Genomic DNA, 24,898 nt, shown 5'->3' with positions numbered 1-24,898 from the left:
TAATGCACATTGGGAAAACAACCCCAATTATACATACAATATGATGGGTGCAAATTTAGCTACAACAGATCAGGAAAGGGATCTTGGAATTATAGTGGATAGTTCCCTGAAAACATCCACGCAGTGTGCAGCGGCAGTCAGGAAGGCAAATAGGATGTTAGGAGTAATTAAAAAAGGGATACAAAATCAGACGAAGAATATCTTACTTCCCCTATATAAAACTATGGTACGCCCACATCTTGAGTACTGCGTGCGGATGTGGTCTCCTCACCTCAAAAAAGATATATTGGCGTTAGAAAAGGTTCAGAAAAGGGCAACTAAAATGATGAAGGGTTTGGAATGGGTCCCATATGAAAAGAGGCTCGAGAGACTGGGACTTTTCAGTCTAGGAAAGAGGAGACTGAGGGGCGATATGATAGAGGTATATAAAATCATGAATGGTGTGGAGAAAGTGAATACAGAAAAGTTATTTACTTGTTCCCATAATGTAAGAACTAGAGGACACCAAATGAAATTAATGGGGAGCAGGTTCAAAACTAATTAAAGAAAGTTTTACTTCACACAGCGCACAGTCAACCTGTGAACTCCTTACCAGAGGAGGCCGTGAAGGCCAGGACTCCAACAGCGTTTAAAAAAGAGCTCGATAAATATTTGGAGGTTAGGTCCATAGATGGCTATTAGCAAGGGGTAAGGTCTGGTGCCCCTAGCCTTTTGTCGATGGCAGGAGATGGATGGCAGGAAACAAATCGCTTGATCATTGTCTTCGGTTCACCTCCTCTGGGGCACCTGGCATTGGCTACGTTTGGCAGACAGGATACTGGGCTAGGTGGACCTTTGGTCTGATCCAGTATGGCCGTTCTTATGTTCTAAGAGAATTAGTGTCTGCAAATGTCTATTATTCTAAACTCTTGCGAGTTTCTTCTCTGGGTTCTTTGGAGCAAGATGGCAATGCTCCCAGTGGCCCATCCAACCTGAGTCATGGCCGGTGACAGTGATTATGATAATATAATCATTACAAGAACCCCATGAAGTGGGGAGGCTATGTAGTGTGGACAAGAAAAAGTAGGAAAATAAGAGAAATTCAATGCATGAGAGAAAGGGCCTCAAGGAACGATGGTGTTCAAGTCCCTCCTTGGCAGCAGTGTCAAAGACAAGGCCTCTCACCTTTCAGGTTCTGGAGGGACCTCAAACTAGAGAGTCTGCTTGTTCCGGAGAGTTGGCTCGATCAAGGGAGAGCCTGGCTTCATCCAGAGGAACAGCTTGATCTAGCAAGTATGCTCAATCCAGTCCCTTACTCAAGCAGTGATTGCAGCCTTTGGATCTGGCATCATGACGGCGTAGGTGGCTGCTTAATTGTTCTCAACTCCGACGTAGGGCGAAATCCATGCACAGGGCTGCCTTGTGTGACACGGAGAGGCCATAAAACCATTTGCATGGCACCACAGAATGCCCACCTTCGAGGTGGGATTATGTTCGGCTCTGCTTTCGGGGCAAGGGCCAAAGCTTTGGCTCAATGTGGTTTCTGGCAACACCAAAGTGGCAGGTACTGTACAAGGCATGCGTTTGCCTGAAGTCACTATGAATCTCGAAGATGGGGAAGCAATCCCTGTCATGCGTAAGGTGATTGCTATCTCGACTGAGACCCAGGCATGTAGTGTCTAACTGGAGAATGAATTCCAATTCAGATGTCACCCTTTGTAATCTGGTGTTAACGTCATGGGTCTGTCCCATGAAAGCTCACCTAATAAACTATTTTGCTAGCCTTTAAAGTGCTACTTGACTGCTTTTTTGTTTTGACTTGGTTTTAGGATGCACCTTTTCAGGTTGCCACTTGCCATCACTTACAGCCCCCAAATCGAACTCCTCCAGAGCATTGTCAACTGTCTACAACCTGCAGGGGAACATGATGCCCCACTCACCGAGGGCTTAGCTGAGAAGCTGAGAAGCTTGATCCACCAAGCCTCAGGAAAATTCTCACTAGCAACCACATACCATACTGCAGAAATACTAATCCTGGAACTTTTCCTTGCAACAAACCCTTGCAAGATTTCTCCACATACTTACTTTGAAACCACCATCACTGGACCTAACACTTCGGTTGCAGGATCAAGGGCTTGTATCCCAGTATCTTCACTAAAGTGATACAGGCCATCAAGTGTCAGCAATGCCCCTCTGCTACATATAGTGGACAAACTGGACAATCACGTCGTTAAATAATAAATGGATACAAATCAGACATTAGGAATCTGAATACACATAAACCCATCAGTGAGGATTTCGGTGAAGCAGGGCCTGACCTGAGAACTTCCCTAGGCAATTTATTCCAGTGTTAAACCACCCTAACAGGTAGGATGTTTTTCCTAATGTCCAATGAAACCTCCCTCCCTGCAGTTTAAGACCATTTAATCCCATGGCTTCTTGTCCTATGCCTCAGATAAAGGCATAAAAAAGTGCACTTATCAAGTTTGCAGAAGATGTGAAACTGGGAGGGGTTACAAATGATTTGGAGGACAGGGTCAGAATTCAAAGTTCTGGACAAAGCGGAGAAATGGTTTGAGGTAAACAGGATGACGTTCAATAAGGAGAAATGCAAAGTGCCCCAGTTAAGGAGGAGCAATTAGCTTCAAACATACAAAATAGGAAGGTCCCCACCTAGGAAGGAGTACTGCCAAAAGGGATCTTGGAGTCAGAGTGGACCACAAGCTGAGTATGAGTCAACAGTGTGACATGGTTGAACAAAAAGCAAACAGATTCTGGGATATATTAACAGGAGTGTTGTGAACAAGACACAAGAAGTCATTCTTGCAGGCTACTCTGGGCTGATTAGGCCTCACCTGGAGTATTGTGTTCCGTTCAGGGCACCACATTTTAGAAAAGATGTGGAGAAATTTGGAAAGGGTCTAGAGAAGAGCAACTAAAATAATTAGAGGTCTAGAAAATATGACCTATTAGAGAAGATTCAAAGAATTGGGTTGGCTTATTTTGGAAAAGATAATGCTGAGAAGGGATATGATATTAGTTTTCAAATATCTAAAATGGTGTTACAAGGGGGAGGGAAAAATATTCTCCTTTGCCTCTGAAAATAAGACAATAAGAGCTTGCCTTAAATTGCAGCAATGGAGGTTTAGGTTGGACATTGGGAGAAACTTCCTGTCAGGGTGGTTAAGTACTGGAATAAATTGCCTAGGAAGGTTGTGGAATATTAAAGAGTGGTTTGGGTAAATATCTAACATGGATGATCTCGTTGGTACACGGTCCTGACTTGAGAGCAGGTGCTGCACCTGATGACCTCTTGATGTCCCTTCTAGTTTTAGAGTCTTATGGTTCCATGATTGTTATATATCTAACTGCCTTTGGAAAGTCACGAGCAGTGCATGAAATTCCTCAGCCTCGAGAGAATTCCTACCCAGACCAAAAAATGAACTGATAAAGTTCCAAGTACATCCACTGAAATACCAATCAAGAATGCCTTCGACTCTTATAAATTAAACTACATTGTTTTCCAGAAGTTTCATGTTATCCCTGAAACATATTGAGTTAAAGTGAGGAATCTTAAGGGAGGAAGCGGTATGAGTAACGCAGAATATGTAGGCGAAACGACATGGGTGAGGTACAAAGGTTGCTGGTCACTCGGACGGTATCGTACGAGAAAGAGTAGAAGAGTTAAGGGGGCACAGTTCTGAGCTGTATCTCGAAGAGCCCATCACAGGGCATAGACTCCTTTTCAATATGGTAAATGGACACATACGAAGTTCCTGAATCTGACACTCCAGCCCGGGTGTATACAAAGAGGAGATGAAAAGCAAATAGACCGTACGTGGGAAGGGCTTTTGTCTTCTTGAATGTCTACCTGGAAAAGGAATCGCTGTAACAGTGTAGTTTTATTTTTGCTACTTTATTTTATCTAACTAAGTAAAGGTTTTTCATCAGTGAAAGAGAATTGAGTGTTTCAGTTGATTGGGTTCCTTTGAAAGTCCCGATAACTGAAGAAATGTTTGCACTGTCTCCCAGATTTCTTGGTTCATCTACCCATATCTAGGGTAGAATCACAGAATCACAAAACACTAGAACTGACTTTGAGAGGCCATCGAGTCCAGTCCCCTGCCCTCAGAGCAGGAGCAAGTACCATCTAGACCACCCCAGACAGATGTCTTTCTAGCTTGCTCTTAAATATCTCCAGTGATGGAGATTTCACACTTCCCCAGGCAATTTATCCCAGTGTTTAACTTACCTGATCGTTAGGAAGTTTTTCCCAATGTCCAACCTAAACCTATCTTGCTGCAGATGAAGCCCATTGCTTCCTGTCCTACCCTCAGAGGCCAAGGAGAATAATTTCTCTCTCTTCTTCTTGTAACCCTCTTTTAAGTACTTGTAAACCACTGTCATGTTCCATCTCAGTCTCCTCTTTTCTAAACTAAACAAGCCCAGTTCTTTCAGTCTTCCCTCACAGCTTATGTTCTCTAGACTTTTCATCATTTTTATTGCTCTTCTCTGGACCTTCTCCAATTTCTCCACGTCTTTCTTGGAGTGTCAGCATTGACAACTATACGTTAGAGGTCGTCCACGAGTTCGTTTACCTCGGGTCCACCATCACTGACACCTTGTCGTTGGACACTGAGCTAAATAGGAGGATTGGAAAAGCGGCCACCACTCTGTCCAGACTCAGCAAGAGAGCGTGGAATAACAAGCTGAAAACTCACGCCAAAATGCAAGTCTACAGAGCCTGCATCCTCAGCACCCTCCTTTATGGCAGCAAGACTTGGACCCTGTATGCCCACCAGGAAAAGAGGCTGAATGTCTTCCACTTGTGCTGCTTCAGGCGCATCCTTGGAATATCATGGAAGGACAGAGTGACCAACACTGCCGTCCTTGAGCAAGCTGGAATCCCAACCATGCACACCCTCCTCAGGCAGCGTCGGCTCCGCTGGCTTGGCCACATCCACAGGATGAATGATGGAAGGATTCCAAAAGACATCCTGTATGGTGAGCTAGACTCTGGCAAAAGACCTCCCTGACTCCCCCAGTTGCGCTACAAAGATGTCTGCAAGAGAGACCTCAGAGAGGTAGACATCGAGCTGGACAACTGGGAAGAACTAGCAGACGACCACAGCAGATGGAGGCAGGGGTTACACAAGGGCCTTCAGAAGGGCAAGATGAGGATCAGACAGCTAGCAGAGGAGAAGCGAGAGCACAGAAAGCACAATAAGGACTTGCCAGACACCCACTACATCTGCAAGAGATGCAGCAAGGACTGTCACTCTCGTGTGGGTCTTCATAGTCACAGTAGACGCTGTAAATGAAGTCCTCAATTGAAACTATAAAGGGCACGATCCATAGTCTATGCAGACTGAAGGATGCCTACTACTACTACTATCTTGGAATGTAGTGTCCGAAATTTGACACAGTACTCCAATGGAGGCGTAATCAGAGCAAAGTAGAGCAGAAGAACGAGTATGAGTCTGCTCTGTCCTGAAAGGAAGGAAATTAGAAATAAATGTTGATGCCATCGTTTATCAGAACTCATTGATACATGTGAAAAACAGGAGGAAACCTCCAGCATTTCTTCATCTGTCCTATGGTATCATTTTTAATAGAATAGAATAGACCAAACTAGAGTAGACTAGGATAGTATAGATAACACCGTGTGAAAACCAGTGTATTGTCACAAAAATGTCTTGATTCCATGCGACTGGCACTTGCTGATGGAAAATTGGTGTACTGGCATATTTGTAAACAGTTCTGCACTTAACAACATTAGAGTTCATTCTGACCGTAGAAGAAGTGGGACTGAAATCAGAGCTTGAAACTAAAACAGAACACATTTCAGTTGTGGAAATGAGGGATTCCCCAAGACTCACTTGGAAGAATCTGAAGGAAATAAACACAAATCTTGACAAACTGAGACATTTCTCACCTGGTCTGTATCACACATTCATCTCCTCTTGGTGATCGCCAGAGAATTCAGTCACAGGTTGGAACGGGGCTATTTAAAAGCTCCTTGAGAAGCCCCAGTGGCCTGGTTGATAATACATATCTTCCAGTACTCATTAGAGTAAGCCAAAAACATAATTACTAAGGAATTCTCTTTCTCCCTTTCAAATTAGTGTTAAACACAAAATGAGTTCAATACAGGAGACTATGGAATTGAATGTTTTGCATATCAGGGACACAAAGCCAGCTTAAATCTCACGGGTACATTTCCAATTCCACCTTTTGTAACTCAGTATGGATGGGCTGGTCCAACTTCAAGATGCCTCCACCAAGTTGCAACCAAACAGATTAAATTTCTACCCAAAGAAAACACCAGAGTTGTCTCAGTATTTAAAATTCCAGGACCGATCCCACGATGCTCCCAGGAAATGGAAACTTCACAAGAGCAAATGGAAGATCCTTAATAAAAGGGGAATTATTCCTGTCACTACAGAAGCCCTATGCTTTTCAAGAAGGAGATTGGAAGAACGTGCTCTTGATAAATCAGGAGTAAAATATTCTCAAAAATCTAATCTAAAAAATTTTTTACAGGTTGAACCTTTCTAATCCACAACTTTCTCATCCAGAAATATCCACGATCCGGCATGATTTCAGTTAGCTGGATGACCACTTATCATAGATATTGCCAAGTTTCCCATGATCCCATGAAGTTTCTTTACAGCCACCAGTCCTGGCTTTCATGAATATACACATCAGAACGCTGCTTCTGAGAGCTACACTCATCCAACCAGAGGAGAGGAATGGGGCAGCAGTGGGCTACGTAGCTCGGCTAGAGTGACCCAGATAAATTGGAGGAATGGGCTGAAAAGAAATCTGGTGAAATTCAACAAGGAGAAGTGCAGAGTCCTGGATTTGGGATCGAAGAATTCCAAGCATTGTTACAGGCTGGGGACTGACTGGCTAAATAGCAGTGTAGCAGAAATGGACCCGGGGGTGACAGTGGATGAGAGGCTGGAGACAAGGGTGCCCTTGTAACCAAGAAGGATAATGGCATATTGGGGTGCATTAAGAGGAGCTTTTTCCAGCAGATCTAAAGAACTTATTATTCCCCTCTAATTGGCACTGGTGAGGCCACCTCTGGAGTATTACGTCCAGTTCTGGGCCCTCCCCAGTACACAAAGGATGTGGATGCATTGGAAAGTGTCCAGTGGAAGGCAACGAGAATTATTAGGAGACTTAAGCAGATAACCTATGAGGAGAAGCTGTGGGATTTGGGCTTATTTAGTTTGCACAAGAAAGAGTGAGGGGTGATTTGATTGCAGCCTTCAGCTTCCTGAAGGGGGGCTCGAAAGGGGATGGAAAGAGCCTGTTCCCAGTATTGACAGATGGCAGAAAAAGAAGCAATGGTCTCAGGTTACAAAGGGACAGTCTAAGTAAGACATCAGGAAAAGCCCTTTCCCCAGGAGGGTGGTGAAGCACTGGAATGTGTTACCAAGAGAGGTGGTGGAATCTCCATCCCTAGAGGATTTTAAGTCCCAGCTTGACAAAGCCCCCGCTGGGCTGATTTAGTTGGGTTGATCTTGCTTTGGGCAGGGGACAGGACTAGATGAACTCCTGAGGTCCCTTCCAGACCTAGGAGTCAATGATACTAATATATTCAAGTCTGGGTCTACCCTACAGAGGTCAGTCGACAGAGGGAGGGGGTGGTAAAGCATTCTGTCAGCAGATTATCAACAGAAAGCTCCATTTCCCTCGACACTATTGTCCCTCAAAAACGCGGGGCATAACAATCTCTGGACAGAATACTGTCGACAACAGTGCAGAGGCGGGGAGACACTTCTGTTGACAGAGAGGGCTTCCGGTTGCCGGGCAGCCCAGTTTTCAGAGCTCCCATTCCGCTTTCTGGCACCAGAGAGGAGCAGTTCTCTGTTGAGAAAAAACAAGAGCTCTAGATGCAATCTATCGACAGCATGACAGGGTGGTCCTGCACGGGGCTGGGTACCACTGGGCGACACTCTCCTGGACACATCTGTCTTGCACCCCATGCTGGTCGAGCAGGCAATGAACACCCTTTTCTCTGCCAGGTGGTCACCTTCGGGGACCTGGAGGCCGCCCTGGCCAGCTTCATGAACCTGTAATTCCCCAACTGTTTTGACATACTGATGCACACGTCGTAATCTGGGCCCTCCATCGTAGTGCGAGCGCCTTCATAAAGAGAAAGGGGTACCACTCTGTGGTCCTCCAGGCTCTCACCAATGCCACCGGCAGGTTCAACGATGTCTGCGTGGGGTGGTCTGGCAGAGCCCAGGATGTCCACATGTTCATGAACTCAAGGCTCGGTTGCGGAATGCAGGAAGAAACAGGCCTTCCCCCCATGTAGGCTGCCGGTGGGAGACATTACCATGCCCCACCCCCCCGGCATTATGGCTGATGCAGCTTCCCCCCTGCACACATAGCTTATGAGGCCCGACACTGGACATGCTGACCCATCCCAGGTCTGTTTCAACTCTTGCTTGAACCTTACCAGGAATGCCATGAAGCTGGTGTTTGGACAGCTAAGGGGAGATTTGAATGTCTCCAGATGAGGATGGAGGTCAGCCTCCTGAATGTACCTTCAGTAGTCATGGCCTGCTGTGTTCTCCACAATATTGTGGAGAACAAAGGGGAGCCCTTCACCCATGGCTTGGCAGCTGCCTTCAGCTCCTGCTGCCAAGCGCTCAGAGATGGGATGTGGGTCAGAAAGGCCTTGTGGGAGGCCTTTACCCAGTGCCTGCAGTGACCCGCTCCCAGCTCATGCCCGACCACATACCTCATCCCACACCCAAACCTCTCACCAATCCCTCAACACACAGCAGAGACACAGCAGTAGGGGTGAAATGTTAACTTTACTCTTCTAAACAAATGGTCCTTGTACATAGACCTCTAAGCAAAATGAGCGTCTACAACCATATACAAGAGGGATCAATCAGCGTGCTTCAGAAACAAATAAGCTACATTAACTAGGAAAGCCTTGCGATGAAATTGTATAATAGGTAGCTTTTGTGTAATTGTGTATTGTGTAAATTGTGTAATAGGTAGCAAGCTTAGGTTGATTATTCTCAATCGCTAAGAAAAAAAATTCCTGCGCCCACACCATGGAGGTTACCCTCCAACGTCTCTCTACATTTGAAAAACTCCCTTGGCCCTCAGCAGACAATTTGATTATGAGCCATCCCCAGGTGGTTGTTGTTCTACTAGCTATGCACAGGAAACGACATCGTCAGAGGTTTCATCATCCTTAATTTTAACTTTTCTTCCTTTTCTGTTTCTGCTTTGCAGAAATTAAGAGAAGCAAATTCCTGGGAGTCTTGTTGTCACTTTTCCCATGTAGATTACACAGCGGTGGCAGGGTTATCTTCTGAAAAAGAGGACACCCCTGAGAGGGAGCATACCTCCCCTTGTGTTAATGTTTTATAGTGTATCTAGCACATTAATACAACGTGAGCTGGCAGATACTGATACAGATACATTCTCTTTCAGGGATGTCCTCTTTTTGGAAGGGTCAAATGTGGTAACCCTACCTTAGGAGACGAGTGGTTTCCTGAGGTGAAGGACTGTCATTCGCTTGAGGTAACAGATTCTGCCTCAAGGTCTCTTGAGGTGAAGGACAGGATATCTGTGGACTTTGCAGCCTCTGGGTCTCTTGAAGTAAACCTGAGGAGATACCTTGAGCTGGTCAACTGGAGGTCCCTTGAGATGCAGGCTCTATTTGTGCTGAACTTCCACTTGAAATAACTCGATCTATTATATCAGATATCTCTTTGTGAGATACCTTAATTGTTTCTGGATCAGCTGAATATTCATAGTTTAGTTTGTCCTTCACTAACTGCCAGATAGCCTCATTTTTCTTCTTTGAAAGATAGGCATGAGCTCTGTTCTTTAGCTTTTTCCTGGCTCTCAGACTTTGAGTGACTGTTAATCTGCTCCATTTACAGTAACGGTCACAGGACTCACAGCGCCAGCAGCAGCGTGAATAGCCAATCAAGACAGCAAACGCCAGCATGAGACCAAATCCAATGGTAACTCCGATAATCTATTAAAAATCAGTGTGTCAAATCGTATTTGTATTCAGGATTCTATCATCTGGAACTCTCAAATATATGGCATTTGAACCATAAGTAAATTTTAGTTACATTTTCCGTGAGTACAACAGAGCGAAAGTAAATACAAATAAATACAGCAACCAATTGGCGCATGGGCAAGTTGTGATTTTAAAACTTCCCAGGAAGCCTCTTGTTCCACATGCTAGCACCATCAAATTTTATAATCTAGAATTTTTTTCTCAAAGCTTAGACTATGTGTAATTTTTTTTTCATATTCCTCTATTTAGCAGGAAAACAAATGTGTTAAGATGAAGGTATCTCCATGGAAGACACTTACCTTTAGAAAAAGATCTCCAGAGAGACAGGTTGAACCTTTCTAATCAAGCATTGTCTCATCCAGCACCATCCATAGTCCCACATGATTTTATTTACTCAGACAGCCACTTATCAAAGGTGTGTCCAAGTTTCCCATTGTCCATAAAGTTTGTTTCCAGCCATGGGTCCTGGCTGTCATTGTTCTGTGTTGTTTCTAACTTTAGGTTACCTCTCCATGGTCTCAAGTTGTGGTTGGGAAGGTCCAGGTTGAACATTAGGAAAAACTGTTTCACTAGGAGGGTGGTGAAGCATTGGAATGGTCTACCCAGGGGAGTAGTGGAGTCACCGTCCCCGGAGGTGTTTAAGTCTCAGCTCAGCAAAGCCCTGGATGGGTTAATCTGATGGGGTTTGGTCCTACCTTGGCCAGAGGACTGGACTTGATGGCTTCTTAGGTCTCTTCCAGCTCTATTGTTCTATGATTCTATGGCCGTGTCTACACTACCCCGAATTTCAAAATGGCCACGCAAATGGCCATTTCGAAGTTTACTAATGAAGCTCACTTCTTCTGGGCATTTAAAATCAGAATCCATTATATATTCAACAAATAATAAAAAGAATGAGCAAAAAGACATTGATATGACCAAATGATACTTTTTCCATATTTTCATGAATATACTGCCAACATCCATGATAAGCTGTGATGAGTTTGTCTCCTCCTCGCAGTTCATACTGACATCTGGAAACCGAATGCATTCAGCTATAAGAAGCTTTACAGACCATGAGTCAGAAGGAAAGTGAAAGCAACAGGTCATATTCAGCTGTCGCTCTGTGGTTGCCTTAAAATACACAAAACAAAAAAAGCTGCCAAGTAACACTTTAAAGACTAACAAAAATAATTTATTAGGTGAGCTTTCATGGCACAGACCCGCTTCTTCAGCCCAGAGCCAGACCAGAACAGACTCAGTATTTAAGGCACAGACACCAAAAATAGCAATCAAGGAGAACAAATCAGAAAAGAATGATCAAGGTGAGCAAATCAGAGAGTAGATGGGCAGAAGTCAGGGGGGAGGTCAAGAATTAGATTAAGACAAGCGTGCAAACAAGTATCTCTTCACAGCAGTAATTCCTCACTGCTGTTGATACCCGTAAAATAGGTTTATAGCAGCTTCACCCAGCCTCTTCCTAAACTCTTCAGTCATTAACGGAATGGCCCACTCCATTAAAATGTTGACAAACTGGTTTGTGGATCTGGAGTGTTTTGATGTCTGTTTTGTGCCCATTCACTCTTTGTCTAAGGGAGTTGGAAGTCTGCGCAATGTACAAAGCACATATAATGGAGTGGGCCATTCTGTTAATGACTTAAGAGTTTGCGTGTTATTGAAGAAAAATTTTCGCACGACTCTTGAGAGGGAGACAGCCAAACTGTCATTTATATTCAAATTCGACACATCAACACATGGTTTGAACTGGGATGGCAATTTTCGGAGTCACTATAGGGGCTCGTTTGCATACTTGGCTTAATCTAATTCTTGACCTTTCCCCGCTTCTTCCCCTCCACTCTCTGATTAGCTCACCTTGATCAGTTTTTTCTGATTTGTCCACCTTGCTTACAGTTTTTGGTTCTCTGTGCCTTAAATATTGAGTCTGTTCTGGTCTGGCTATGGGCTGAAGAAGCTGGTCTGTCCCACAAAAGTTCACCTAATAAATGATTTTGTTAGTCTTTAAAGTGTTACTTGACTGCTTTTTTGTTTTGATAGTATACAGACCGGCACGGTTCCCTCTCTGTTACTATTAAAATACACAGGTGTGGATTTTTGTGTTGAGAAACTTCCTTGCTTCAATTTCCAAATGTCCAAATTGAAACAATTCAAATACCACCACAAAAGAAATTGTTGTAGTTCTTCGTGACAGTTTGTTTCTCACTTCTCAGGGCAGATCATTTTCAATGCAAAAAAAATCCTTCCTTTGCAGGCATTAAATAGGGAGTTTCTGAACTTACTTTCAATGGAATGAGAACATTAATATGTCTGAATGGAGAAAGGATAACTTTGGTGAAAAACCCACCATGAATTTAGTGAAGGCAGTAATAGAAAAAAACCCAGCAATATCGAAAAAATGTAAAAGGAAACAAAGAGCAATCAATATAAATTCAAAATCATGATGGGTAGAATGCTGATATGGGAAGCTAAAGACATGTGGGAACCAACACACCTGAGAGGGCAAGTGGGAAAAAGGACTTTTGCAAGTATATTTAGAGCAAAAGAAATTTCTACTGGAGTGATGATTAAAATTATTAATGACAATGCAAAAAAAACCAGATATGTTAAATATACATTTTCTGAATTGGGAAAACAGAATTGTGTTTTATAAGGTTGCTCAACTACTTTTCAGTCATTTGGTAACAAAGAAGGAGGTTAAATAATATCTGTTAGCGGTGGGGGTTTTTTCAAGTCAGCAAGCGCGGCAGGTCAGGATGCAGTTATGTGGTTTCTAGCTGTTCGTCTGCCAACTGTAAATATGTACAGACTGTGTGCTTCATACCAACAATTATAACCCAATTGTATGAAAAAAGCTCAGGGTGTGATTCAGCTAAGGTAACCACATTGCCATATGGGAAATACAGGACACCAGCCTGAGATAAGAAGTAAGGGTAATGAAATTAAAGTAATGAGTAGAAGGTTTAAGACTAACAGAACTGAGTTTTCTTCATGGAAGACGTGGTTGTCCTCTGTAACTCCTTGCCACATGGTGTTGTGAAGATCAGAATTTTAATGGGGTTTAAAAAAGAACGAGATAACTTCCTGGCAGTTAGGTCCATCAATGGCTGTTTAGCAGGATGGGTAGGGATGGTGTCCATAGCCTTTGTTTGTCGGAAGACAGGACGCTGGGTGAGATGGACGTTTGGTCTGACCTCAAGTGGCCCATCGTATGTTCTAACTCCTCTCCTCAATCAGTCTGTAATTTTGGAGGCAGACCACCTAGTTTTGTGAGAAGTGCAGGTGGTCTTCACACTTCCACCAACAAGAGTGAACAAAGCCCTGTGGGGCATCTCCTTACAGTGTTTGAGAATTCGGGGGATATCAGATGCTACTTTGGCATTGCTCAAGGTAAAGTGCACCCACCAGGTGGCCCATTTTACCTTATTGGGTTGGAGGTAAAGTAATGTTTCCCCTGTGCTTTCTATGTGCAGAGACTAGACAAATGATCCCCTGAATGCACATTCACAAAGGGAGGGTTTGACAGGAACCTGCTGCATGATACAACTGGAGGCTTTCGATAAAGGAGAATGATGGAGATTTATGACATCTGGAATTTGAATGCTCTTCATCTACTGTGTTTTTGGACTGCACGGAAATGCACCTGAGTCAGAGCCAAGAGATACCGGGGTCTCCTCACGGAGGTACAGAATCATTACAGAGCCCCAGGGAAGAAAGGGCATCCATCTACACCTAGGAAACATCAAGGGAAACCTCTGGAGGTGGCAGATGATACAAGTGCGAGCAATGGTCTCAAGTTGCAGTAGGGAAGGCTTAGAATCCCTCAGCCCCTCTCCATAGGTCATGTGCTCCAGGCCTCTAGTTATTTTAGTTGCCCTCTACTGGATGTTCTCCAATGCACCCATGTCCTTTCTACAGTGGGGGGTAGGGGCAGAACTGGATATAGTGTGGCCTCACCACTACCAAATAGAGGGGAATAATAACTTCTCTAGATCCACTGCAAATGCTCCTCCTAATGCACCCTAATATGCCATTAGCCTTCTTGGCTTCAAGGCACACTGTTGACTCATATCCAGCCTCTCATCCACTGTCATCCCCAGGTCCTTTTCTACTGCTCTGCTACTTAACAAGTCGGTCCCCAGCCTGTGACAGTGCTTGGGATTCTTCTGTCCCAAGGACAGGACTCTGCACTTGTCCTTGTTGTTGGGCAATCCATCTTGGGGCCCCATATGGTTACGCAGAGGATTTGGCCTTGCAGCAGGTGGTAAAGAACAGTCAGTTCTGAAAATACTGTGTGGTGGGACAGCTGTTGGCAACTGGTATAAAGAGTTGTAGCAAAAAAAAAGTCGATGTATCATATTTTTTGGTCTCTGAGTTTTGTCGACAAAAGCCATTTTTTCTCAACAAAACTCTGTAGCGTAGAGATGGCCACCACCTATATAGGCGTCCACTGGTGGATTTAAACACTACAACAGTTGGATCCTGTACTGGTCGAACCTCTCTAATCCTGCTCCCTGGGGACCTGACCAGAGCCGGACAAGCGAATTTGCTGGACCATGGGAGGTCATTATTGTTTAGCACATTACTAATACTTCCACTGCTTACTGGGCTCTTAGAAGACATTTAGGAGTAAGTTACAGCTAAATAACAGCACAGAGCACTGAGCGCCAGGACTGGTGGCTGGGAACAAACTTTACGGGACCATGGGAAATTTGGCCACACCCATCCATCTAATTAAAATAATACCAGATTAGGGGTGTTGCTGGATGAGACAGTTCTGGATTAGAGAGGTTCATCCTGGAGATCAGAGCAGGCCGACCCCATAATCACACCCCCTCATTAAAAGTTGTTTTTACTAAACCATATTTTAAAAAAAGACCACCTTTCTGCAGTGTACATCTGGTTGTGTGCAAAGAAATCTGGCTCTTTTAAAATGCCTCATCTCAATCAAACCACAAGACTATTCTCTGCTCTGGCTCTGAAGAACCAGTAGCAGCTCTCTCAGAAATACTGCTCAGGACTTTAAAAAGAAATGTTCTCTTGAAGACACGAGTAGTTATTCTTCCGCTCTACTTTGCACTGGTTTGGCCTCAGTTGGAGTATTGTGTCCAGCTCTGGGCACTGCATGTCAAGAAAGATGTGGAGAAATTGGAAAGGGTCCAGAAAAGAGCAACAAGAATGATCAAAGGTCTAGAGAACATGACCCATGAAGAAAGGCTGAAAGAATTGGGCTTGTTTAGTCTGGAAAGGGAAGATTGCAAGTGGACATAGTATCCATTTTTAGGTATTTAAAAGGGTGTCACAAGGTGGAGGGAGAAAACTTGTCCTCCTTGGCCTCTGAGGATAGAACAAGAGGCAATGGGCTTAAACTGCAGCAAGGGAGGTTTAGGTTGGACATTAGGAAAAAGTTCCTAACTGCCAGTGTGGTCAAACACTGGAATAAATTGCCTAGGGAGGTTCTGGAATTTCCACCACTGGAGATATTTAAAAGCAGGTTAGATAGACATCTATATGGGGTGGTCTAGACAGTGCTTGGTCCTGTGTCATGGCTTCTTCTCCACTCTAGTAAGATAAATGCAGAAGTGGAAGACAGCAAAAATACCTTCAAAACCTTATTTACCAGGTTTTGGTATAAACTTCCCCCAAAAAATTCTAAAAACCTTAGATTTTGGGGATAAAATTTGCTGCCACCATCCAAGTAATAATAAGGAAACCAGGTAAAAACTACATGGGGAATCTTAGCCCCAAAAGTGAAAACCAGGACACAAACATTAACCAATACCGGGTTAAGAAAAAGAAAAAAAGAGAACTTTTATTATTACAACAATATTTGTGTTGCAAGCCTCATGCCTAGATGGAAGAGTCCCAAAGTAAAACACATGGGGAGTCTCCACCATGGGCCTAGAACTTAGTTACAAGAAAAGTAGAAAACATTTCTAAAAAGTGCACAAACATTAAATTCCACTTCCCAAACCATGAAACAATAAAGCCGAACGGATTTATTTAAACTTTTCCCTACTTACAAAAGATTGAAGGGCCTGTTCTTGGAGAGAGATATTCTGTGTCTCTCTCCCTCAAGGCTGGAAAAAAAAAAGAAGGGAAAAAAACAAAGAACAAAAAAGGGGAGAAGCCAAAATTCAATTTTTACCGACATTCCTCTTGGCCAACCCCAGCTGGCTAAGGAGGTTAACCCTTTTACTCCCAGGCTGCTGGCTAACCCTCATAATTATAACATCCTGCCATGAGGCCAGGGGACTGGATTCAATGACCTCTCAAGGTCCCTTCTAGTTCTTGTGTTCTGTGATTCTATGATAAATCCTTTATGCACAACCAGCTGAAATACAGCTCAGGGTGTGAATAAGACCAATTTCCACTTACACCACAAGAGTGCACAAGAAGCCAACTTTTGCAACACAACCCAAGTGTAAAAACCACCCAAGGGGCCTTGTTTTTAAAGGAAAAGTGTGATGCTTTCCACCACTCTCATTTTAAAAAAGCCACCCGTGCTATCTTCTGTAACGTTAGGAAAATCAACCCTTTGCTGGATTGGCCCTACCTCTTGGTGAAAATTAAAAAACCCTTACAAACATTTTATTTCCCTTATTTCATAAATCGTTTATCAGCTGGGCAAATGTTGTTGAGGTTTCTAGCACAGAATATGGTAGCTGAGAACATTAGAATGACCATGCTGGGTCAGACCAAAGGTCCATCTCGCCCTGTATCCTGTCTTCTGACATTGGCCAACACCTGATGCCCCAGAGAGAGTGAACAGAAGTGATCCCTCACTTGTCATCTATTTCCCCAGGAGGGTGGTGAAGCGCTGGAAGGTGTGACCTGGAGAGATGGTGAAATCTCCATCCTTCGAGGTTTTTAAGTCCCGGCTTGACAAGGTGTAATGGGTTGAGGGGTCCCCAAGCACTGCCCCCCGTCTGCAGGAAGTAGTAACTCTCACTCAGCAGGTAGAACAGGAAGTTTATGAGGTGACAGAGGCCCAGCTCAGCACAGAGGTGTCAGTACAGCTGGCAGAGACAGTCATTCCAACCCATCCTGGGGAAAGGAGGCCGAGGTCCTGAGGTTAGTGTAAATGCACCCAGTATGTTAGTGCTTTATGAGTTGGTAGATACTTGTACAGACACATGCCCTCTCAGGGGTGTCCTCTTGTCTGAAAGTTCAAATAGGGTAACCCTCAAACTTCTCTGGCTGATGTACCCCCTTGTACACTGTAACTTTTAAAATGAATCCAAAGAACTAATTCTCTGCTTTCATCTATTTTTTTTTTAGTTGCTCTGTGGCACCAGGCAAGCAAATATACTCACCGATTACGTCTTCTTTGTTTTGTTAATAAAATCCCTTTTTAAGACTATGATCTGATTCCAGGTGCTAGAGGAGGTTCTGTGTTTAGATGTGTATGGCTGAGAGGACAGCCGTTCATAGAACCATAAAGCACTAGAACTGGAAGAGACCTCGAGAGGTCATCAAGTCCAGTTCCCTGTTCTAGTGGCTGGACCAAGCACCATCTAGACCACCCCCGATAGATGTCTATCTAACCCGCCCTTAAGTATCTCCAGTGATGGAGACTTCATAACATCTCCCTAAGCAATTTATTCCAGTGTGTAACCACCCTGACAGTTAGAAAGCTGTTCCTGATGTTCATCTTAGCCTTCCCTTGCTGCAGCTTAAGACCCTTGTTTCTTGCCCTATCCTCAGAGGCCAAGGAGAACAATTTCTCTCTCTCCTCCTTGTCACACCCTTGTAACTGCTATCATGTCACTTCTCAGTCTTCTCTTTTCTCAACTAAACAAGCCCAGTTCTTTCAGTCTTCCCTCATAGGTCATGTTCCCTTGATATTTCATCATTCTCTGGACCTTGTCCAATTTTTCCACATCTTTCTTGAAATGTGGTGCCCAGAACTGGACACAATACTCCAGCTGAGTCCTAATCATTGCAGAGTAGAGCAGAAGAATGAATTTTTGTGTCTTCCTGACAACATTCCTGTTGATGAATTCCAGAATCACGTTTGCTCTTTTTTTGCAACGGCATCACACCAGATTATGAGTCTATCCTCCAAAGCTGTTCTGACTTCTTGTTGTTTTAATTAAGTTTCGGACAGCTACTTAGATTCTATCTATGGCTCTGTCCTCATTTTGCCATCATGTCCACATTACCTGAATAGCTGCAAGTAAAGAGGTAAGGTAGGATTTTTCTTCCCTTTTCTGGTTGGGACATGATATGCCTGTGATGGGCTACAGCAACCAAAGACCACTGGGGATGTGCTAATGAGGCCACTGACACCCTACTTCTTCCTCTCTGGGGCTTCCCACAACCCTGTCCCACTGAGATAAAACCTCTAGTTTCCCCCAGGCAAGGCACAGATTTGAGGTTACTGCCCCCTGCAGATCAATGCTCGGCCACTGCTCCTGGTTGACATCATTCTAGGGAACCCCTCACAAGGGATCAGAACCCCAAAGAAATCCATCTTTCTAGTACAAAAGTTTTGTACAGGACGGGTTCTTTACACAAGCCACTTTTATCAGTGAAAGGGAGACATACAGAGCTGCAGCCTTCCCCTGTAATAACTGACACTGGGCTTCATTATAAACAAAAGAGTTTTATTAAACAAAACAGAAGGATTGAAGTGATTATAAGAAAACAGGCAGATCACAGTGAGTTATCAAATTAAAATAAAAGAAAATACATAGATGGGTCTATTCCACTGGGCATCCAGTTACAACTAACACCAGCCACTGAGAGCCAGAATTGGTGGCTGGGAACAAACTTTATTTGAACTTTGTTTATTGAAACAGTTTTGTAAATGTGCTAACTACCGGAAACAGCTTTGACAGATGTTTCTTGATATAGCTTTGTCTTTTAAATGTACTATTTCCTGTACAAAACTTCCTACAACTTACCTTGGAATTCCTTAAAAACTGACAGAAAAATAAACTCTCTTATCCGCTGGTTTGCAGAATAAGGGGAATCTTTGTCTCACTCCTTTGAACAGTATTGCAAATAACTTCCTTCCCTGACAAAGCTAAGAAACCTGAAATTCTTATCTCTGGTAAAATGGAGCTCCCTTGCCATCAACTAAGTCATGTCTCTTGTCACAGTGTGTTTGTGGGTAACAGCCCTCAGGCAGGCTTGAAACCTGGCCCTTTTCAGCTTACTGCAGGTGGATCTACAGCTTGAGCTAAAAACCAGCTGCCTCTAAGACTAGACAGTAGAGGACACTCGTTTTTTAACTCTGTGGAGTGGTCTCAGTACCACTCGATGGAACGGTTAATCACATGTAGGTGTGTGGGTTACACATGAACTGGTGTAAACTGTAGCCACCTAATCTCAGCGTCTGAGGGGCTAGAGACCAAGCATCAGTGACAATAAACCTCCCCAAGCTCTTATCATCAAGACTTTGAGGGGGCAGAAGAAATGGAAGAGTCCAATAGTTCAAGGTGGCTTCGTTTCCTTTTCCTCCCGTCCTGTGAACAGCAAGAGAACACGGCCCCTCCTAGGTGCACCAGCCTGGGAAAGGGCAGAAAAGGAGGGAAAGCGTCCCTGGAGCTGCCCTCCTCAGACTGAGATGAGGGAAAGGAACCTACCAAAGTTCCTCTGGCCTGGGAAAGGAGGGAAGAACCACATGGAGGAGCCAGAAGGCCAGGATGAATTGTTGGAGGGTGCTGGAGTGCTTCCAGGTCCTTCCTTCCTTTAGAAGGTGGCAGTTGCTGAGTTATACTTCCTGGATATTATTACAGGAATATTAATAGCTAACATGCAGTCCTGTGGCACCTTAGAGCGGGGTGGGTAAAATCAGCCCCAGGAACCGGATCCAGCTGTCCAGACCAGGGGAACTTCAGCAGGTTCCCTTCCCTCATCCCACTTGTCTCCCTCTGTGGCCCCGTAGCCCCGTTCCTTCTGCTCAAGGCCCCGCCTCTTCCGGGGGACCCAGAGCCAGCTTGAGACCACTACTGAAATTTGTGGAGTGGCCACTCTGTGAAAATTATTGCCTGCCCCTGCCTTAGAGACTAATAAATGTATGAGACCAGCTGGATCTAATAAAAGTATGGACACCATGGGTGAGAAAAACAGGAGGGTTTATTACGCCAGGCACTGGCGGAGTGCCATCAGTTACAATTGATTATATAGGATGTCAATGGGAAGAGAGAAGCAACTGGACAGGAGCTGCCAGCAAGACGAAATGAGCACAACAAGCCAATAATCTAATAGGTTACACAAATAAATCTACGCGTAGCTCAAATAATGTTTATCTAATATATAGATGCTACTACTTAATGAAGCAACGCATGCATAACTGCCCTGAGACAGGCTCAAACCTGGGACCTTGGGCCAGGTGTCTCAACAGCTTGAGCAAAAGGCCAGCTGTGTCTTGGCTTAGGCTGTAGAGGACACTCAACCTTCCTCTGGGAAGTGGTCTAGCTACCACTATATTAACCACCCCTTGGTGAGTGGGTTACACATGGAATTCCAATCAGGAGGTCAAGCGAGCGAGGGTGATTTTTTCTAGGTAGCTATGATCCAGGGACGCATATCTTGGGATTTAAAGCAAAACCAGCAACGGTAAATGGCAAGCCCCCAGAGTTTGTTTTACTTTGCTTACATTTCTAAGAGTCCGGCCCGATAACAGTGGGAGGTGTTTGGGTAGAGAGGGCACGGGGATGTACTTCCAGCCTATTTCTAAGGCTTTGAGTGCAGCTGCTGTGGGGGAAGTTATGTCTTTCAGACTTTAAGGCACCTTTTCTGTTTGTGGCTTTGCTGGGGCCTGTCATGTGAGAGAGAGCCGGCAGATTTGCACTAACTGCCTATGAAGCACAATACATGTTATGATACCAGACTATGAAATTGAGGAATGACGAAAAGGGGGATCTTCACATAGACCATAATATACATTGGAAATTTGTACCCTACAAAGCCATGGGTGAAACCTGCTTCCTCAGATGAAGGAAGTGAACCTGGTAGCTATTTGGGAAGCTATAGACGAAAACGGTTACTCTTCTGAGACTGGTCTATCAAGAGGTAACCCATCTTTCTGCCATGTCATATGAGTATTCAGAAAAACTCACATCCTTGGACAGCTTCAAACTTCTGATTGCTCTTCTGGGGAAGTGCTGGAGGTTGCTCGAGGAGACTGACTGGAGGTCCCCGGAGATGAAACCGCATCCCCTTCTGTTCCCCCTTGACCAACTGCGGCTTCACTGGGAGTGTTGCGAAATTTGATTATGGTCTGAGATATCTTTGCACTGTCAAGACATATCTCAGTGAGTTCTTCTGGCTCAGGCTTATATTGACACTTCAGGTGCTTTTTTAAATATTTCTCGAGGGCCTCCTCCTTCTGCTTTTCAATGTACTCATGAGCCTTTTGCTCTAGCAGACTTTTACGGAGCAGATGAACGTCCTCTCCTGCTCCTCCTTGGCCAACTGCGCCTTCACTGGAAGGGTTAAGAAATTTGTTTATGGTCTTAGATATCTCTTCACTGTTAATAGGTATCTCAGTGACGTTTTCTGGCTCAGGCTTATATTGACATTTCAGGTACTTTTTAAAATATTCCTGGAGGGCCTCCTCCTTCTGTTTTCGAATGCACTCATGAGCCTTTTGCTTTAGCAGATGTTTTTCTTGGGTCTCAGAATGCCACAGGAAGGACACTATGAAAACAGTAGCAAGCAATACGGAGAATCCTAAAATCTAAAGGGAAAAAAAAAGCATTAAACATTACACTTTTTGTTTATAACTCTTATATATGCCACCAGAAGAGCCAAAGAGACAAATCCTTTCGTTCATATTCAGCTACAATGATTATCAGAGGGTTACGTCTGCAGAGCTACCTTATTTCAGAATAAGCTATTCTGAAAGGCTGTGGCCACACCAGCCACTTGCTGTTGGAAGCAGCATGGTAAGGAGGGATTTCAGCAGATGCTAATGAGGTTGCTGCCATGAATATGCAGTTCCTCATTAGCATAATGGCAGCTGTGCATGCTTTGAAAGTGCTGCTTTCGAAACACACAGTGCCCATGTAGATGGGGGTCTTTCGAAAGGCCCCCCAGACTTTGAAAGCCTCTTCTTCCCATTTGGTTTTGGGAAGGGTTATTTTGATATGCCACCATGATGGCATAGTTCAAAATAGTGCGAGTTCATGTCTTAATAGTGCCTCTTTCAAAATAGACAAACGAAGGCTACGTCTACACAAGCATTACTCTTTCGAAAGAGGCAAATGAAAGAAATCAAAAATGCAAATGAGGCCCACATTTACATAGCTGGAAAATCATTTGCATAGTCTTTCAAAAGACGAAAAGCAGTGTAGACACAGCACGTTCAAAAGGAAACCCCATCTTTGAAAGAGCCCTAAGAACATAAGAACATAAGAACGGCCATACCGGGTAAGACCAAAGGTCCATCCAGCCCAGCATCCCATCTGCCGACGGTGGCCAATGCCAGGTGCCCCAGAGAAGGAGAACAGAAGACAATGATCAAGTGATTTATCTCCTGCCATCCATCTCCTGCCCTTGTACTGAAGGCTAGGGCACCATACTTTATCCCTGGCTAATAGCCATTTATGGACCTAACCTGCAAACATTTATCAAGCTCTTTTTTAAACCCTAATAGAGTCCTGGCCTTCACAGCCTCCTTGGGCAAGGAGTTCCACAGGTTGACTGTGCACTGTGTGAAGAAAAATTTCCTTTTATTAGTTTTGAACCTACTACCCATCAATTTCATTTGGTGTCCCCTAGTTCTTGTATTATGGGAAAAGGTAAATAATTTTTCTGTATTCACTTTCTCCACACCATTCGTGATTTTATATACCTCTATCATATCGCCCCTCAATCGCCTCTTTTCCAAACTGAAAAGTCCCAGTCTCTCCAGCCTCTCCCCATATGGGACCCGTTCCAAGCCCCTAATCATCTTAGTCGCCCTTTTCTGAGCTTAAAAAAGAAGCTCTTTCAAAAGAAGGCTCTGCAAAAGAAGTGCCAGATATGGAAATCCGTGCCTTAGTTGCATGTTCAGTTTCCTTCATTTGCATGCCTCGTTCGAAAGAGGAATGCTGGTGTAGACGTAGCCAAGAAGTCCTGTGGCACCTTTAGACTAACAGATAGTTTGGCGCATGAGCGTTCGTGGGCCCGCTTCGTCAGAGATTTCTTTGTGTAAGGAAATAGACGTTATTGCTCCTGCAGTGAGGTTTGCTGATTTTGAGACAATGCACCTGTTATTTTGAATTTATTTCAAAAGAGCTTGTGGGTAGCGGAGATGCTAGCAAAGTTATTTTAAATAACAGCCAGAATGTTGAAATAACACTGTAGAGTACACATGCCCCCGGTGGGGTGTGAGTCACTGTTCCATATAATGCCACCTAGACCACGTCCATGGAGAAAGGAGGAGTTTTCTCTACAGCTTTGGCTGAGCACTAGTTGGGTTTTTAGCTCAAACTGTAGAGGCTCCTGCCTTGAAGTCTCAGGTTTGAGTCTATCAACAGCTACAAATTCAGAAAATTGTATTCATTGTCCAGCTTCCATCTCCCCCCATGTTTCTTGTCATAGGTAAACTTACACGTATTGTTATTCTTTGCATGAATTCTACAGTTAAGGATGGGCGTCCTTTTACAAAGCTGAAGACACAATGAAATCTGGGTTGCTGTGGGTGGCAGATCCTGGCTTCCTTAAATCATTGAATTAAAATGATTGTTCTGGCTGGATAATGAAACACTCATGGCCCAATTTTTCCTCAAATCCAGAAAAGAGGATGGAGGTTCAGCAGCTGCTGCAGGTCCTACTTTTCTCTATTTTATCATAGAAACTACTTTTTCTGTCGGATCTAAAGCCCAAATATCAACATTTTGAGCAATGTAAGAAAACTGGCTGGAGGAAAGCAAAATGATTTCATCTTTGAAAACAGGCGACTCTTACCTGGGAAATCTGATGAAGATTAGTGGATTGTTTTGGGTTTTTACCTGTGACGTCCTCATCTGGTGAAAACAGGCAGACAAAGTATCGTCCATCCAGAAGAAGGATCACGATCCACAGCAGAGGAGGAACCAAAGCCTTGCAAATACTGACATGCTTCTTCCACTCTGATTTAGAACAGGGCAATCCATACAGCTGGACTACTGTGCTTAATATCAGAATGATGAAAAATGGCAGAAAGAAATAGATGAGGCTATAAAAAATTCTCATGGGTTTCCCTTCTGGACATTTAAACTCACATTCCAAGAGCTTTTCAAGCCCTATGAAAATGAGCGAGAGCAATGGCGTGGATAAGAGAGAAAAATTTTGTTTCCAAACTTCAAAGAATTTGCTGATGCTTCTCATTTTCGCCTGCGATATGGTTTTCCCTGGCGTGGCACTCCTAATAGTGAAGCCCGAAACAAAGTGAGTTCCTTCAGCGAGAGGAACGTCTGAACCCACAAGAATGAAAGTAAAACCATTGCTTCCACATGTTCAGCTTTTCCGCTGAGATAATCACCTTAGTAACCGTTTCTCAAAATAGTCTTGAATATACTTTCCGGTAGAAAAAAGCCATGTTCTTTGCAAATAACAGAAAAGGTGATTGTTTAACTACCAAATAAAAATGGGTTTGGAACTCATATTTTTGCTCTTCTAGCTTGTCAACTCACTAGATCTCAAGATCTGAGTCCAGAGAACAGGACCCCATTTAGATTTTGACTGGGGTGAATAGCAGCCTTCCCACCTAAGACATAAAACTTCTCTGGAAGCTCTGCAGCTAAACGTGCTGGGAGGCATAGCTTCGTGATTTGAATGGTGGCCTTTCAAACCTGGGGCTGCGAGCTCAGGCCTTAAGAGGGTGTTTCAAGGTTCTGGATCAGGCTTGGTTTAAAAAAATAATAGCAGGGTCCT

General features: G+C 44.0%; 1 protein-coding gene across 1 annotated transcript; it reads right to left on the bottom strand.

Annotated features, from left to right (window-relative positions):
* Positions 1–18,691: 18,691 nt before the first annotated feature.
* On the bottom strand, positions 18,692–24,374 carry LOC142004771 (uncharacterized). Its single transcript, XM_074982451.1, has 2 exons — positions 23,951–24,374; positions 18,692–21,737 (listed from the first exon to the last, which is right to left on the bottom strand). The coding sequence occupies exons 1-2, from the start codon at positions 24,350–24,352 to the stop codon at positions 21,132–21,134; spliced, it is 1,008 nt and encodes a 335-aa protein (XP_074838552.1). The 5' UTR covers positions 24,353–24,374; the 3' UTR covers positions 18,692–21,131.
* Positions 24,375–24,898: the final 524 nt, after the last annotated feature.

Source organism: Carettochelys insculpta, chromosome 32 (assembly GCF_033958435.1).
Source record: "Carettochelys insculpta isolate YL-2023 chromosome 32, ASM3395843v1, whole genome shotgun sequence".
NCBI lineage: Eukaryota > Metazoa > Chordata > Testudines > Carettochelyidae > Carettochelys > Carettochelys insculpta.
Note: the sequence above shows the minus strand (reverse complement) of the source record. Positions and strands in the feature narration are given on the sequence as shown.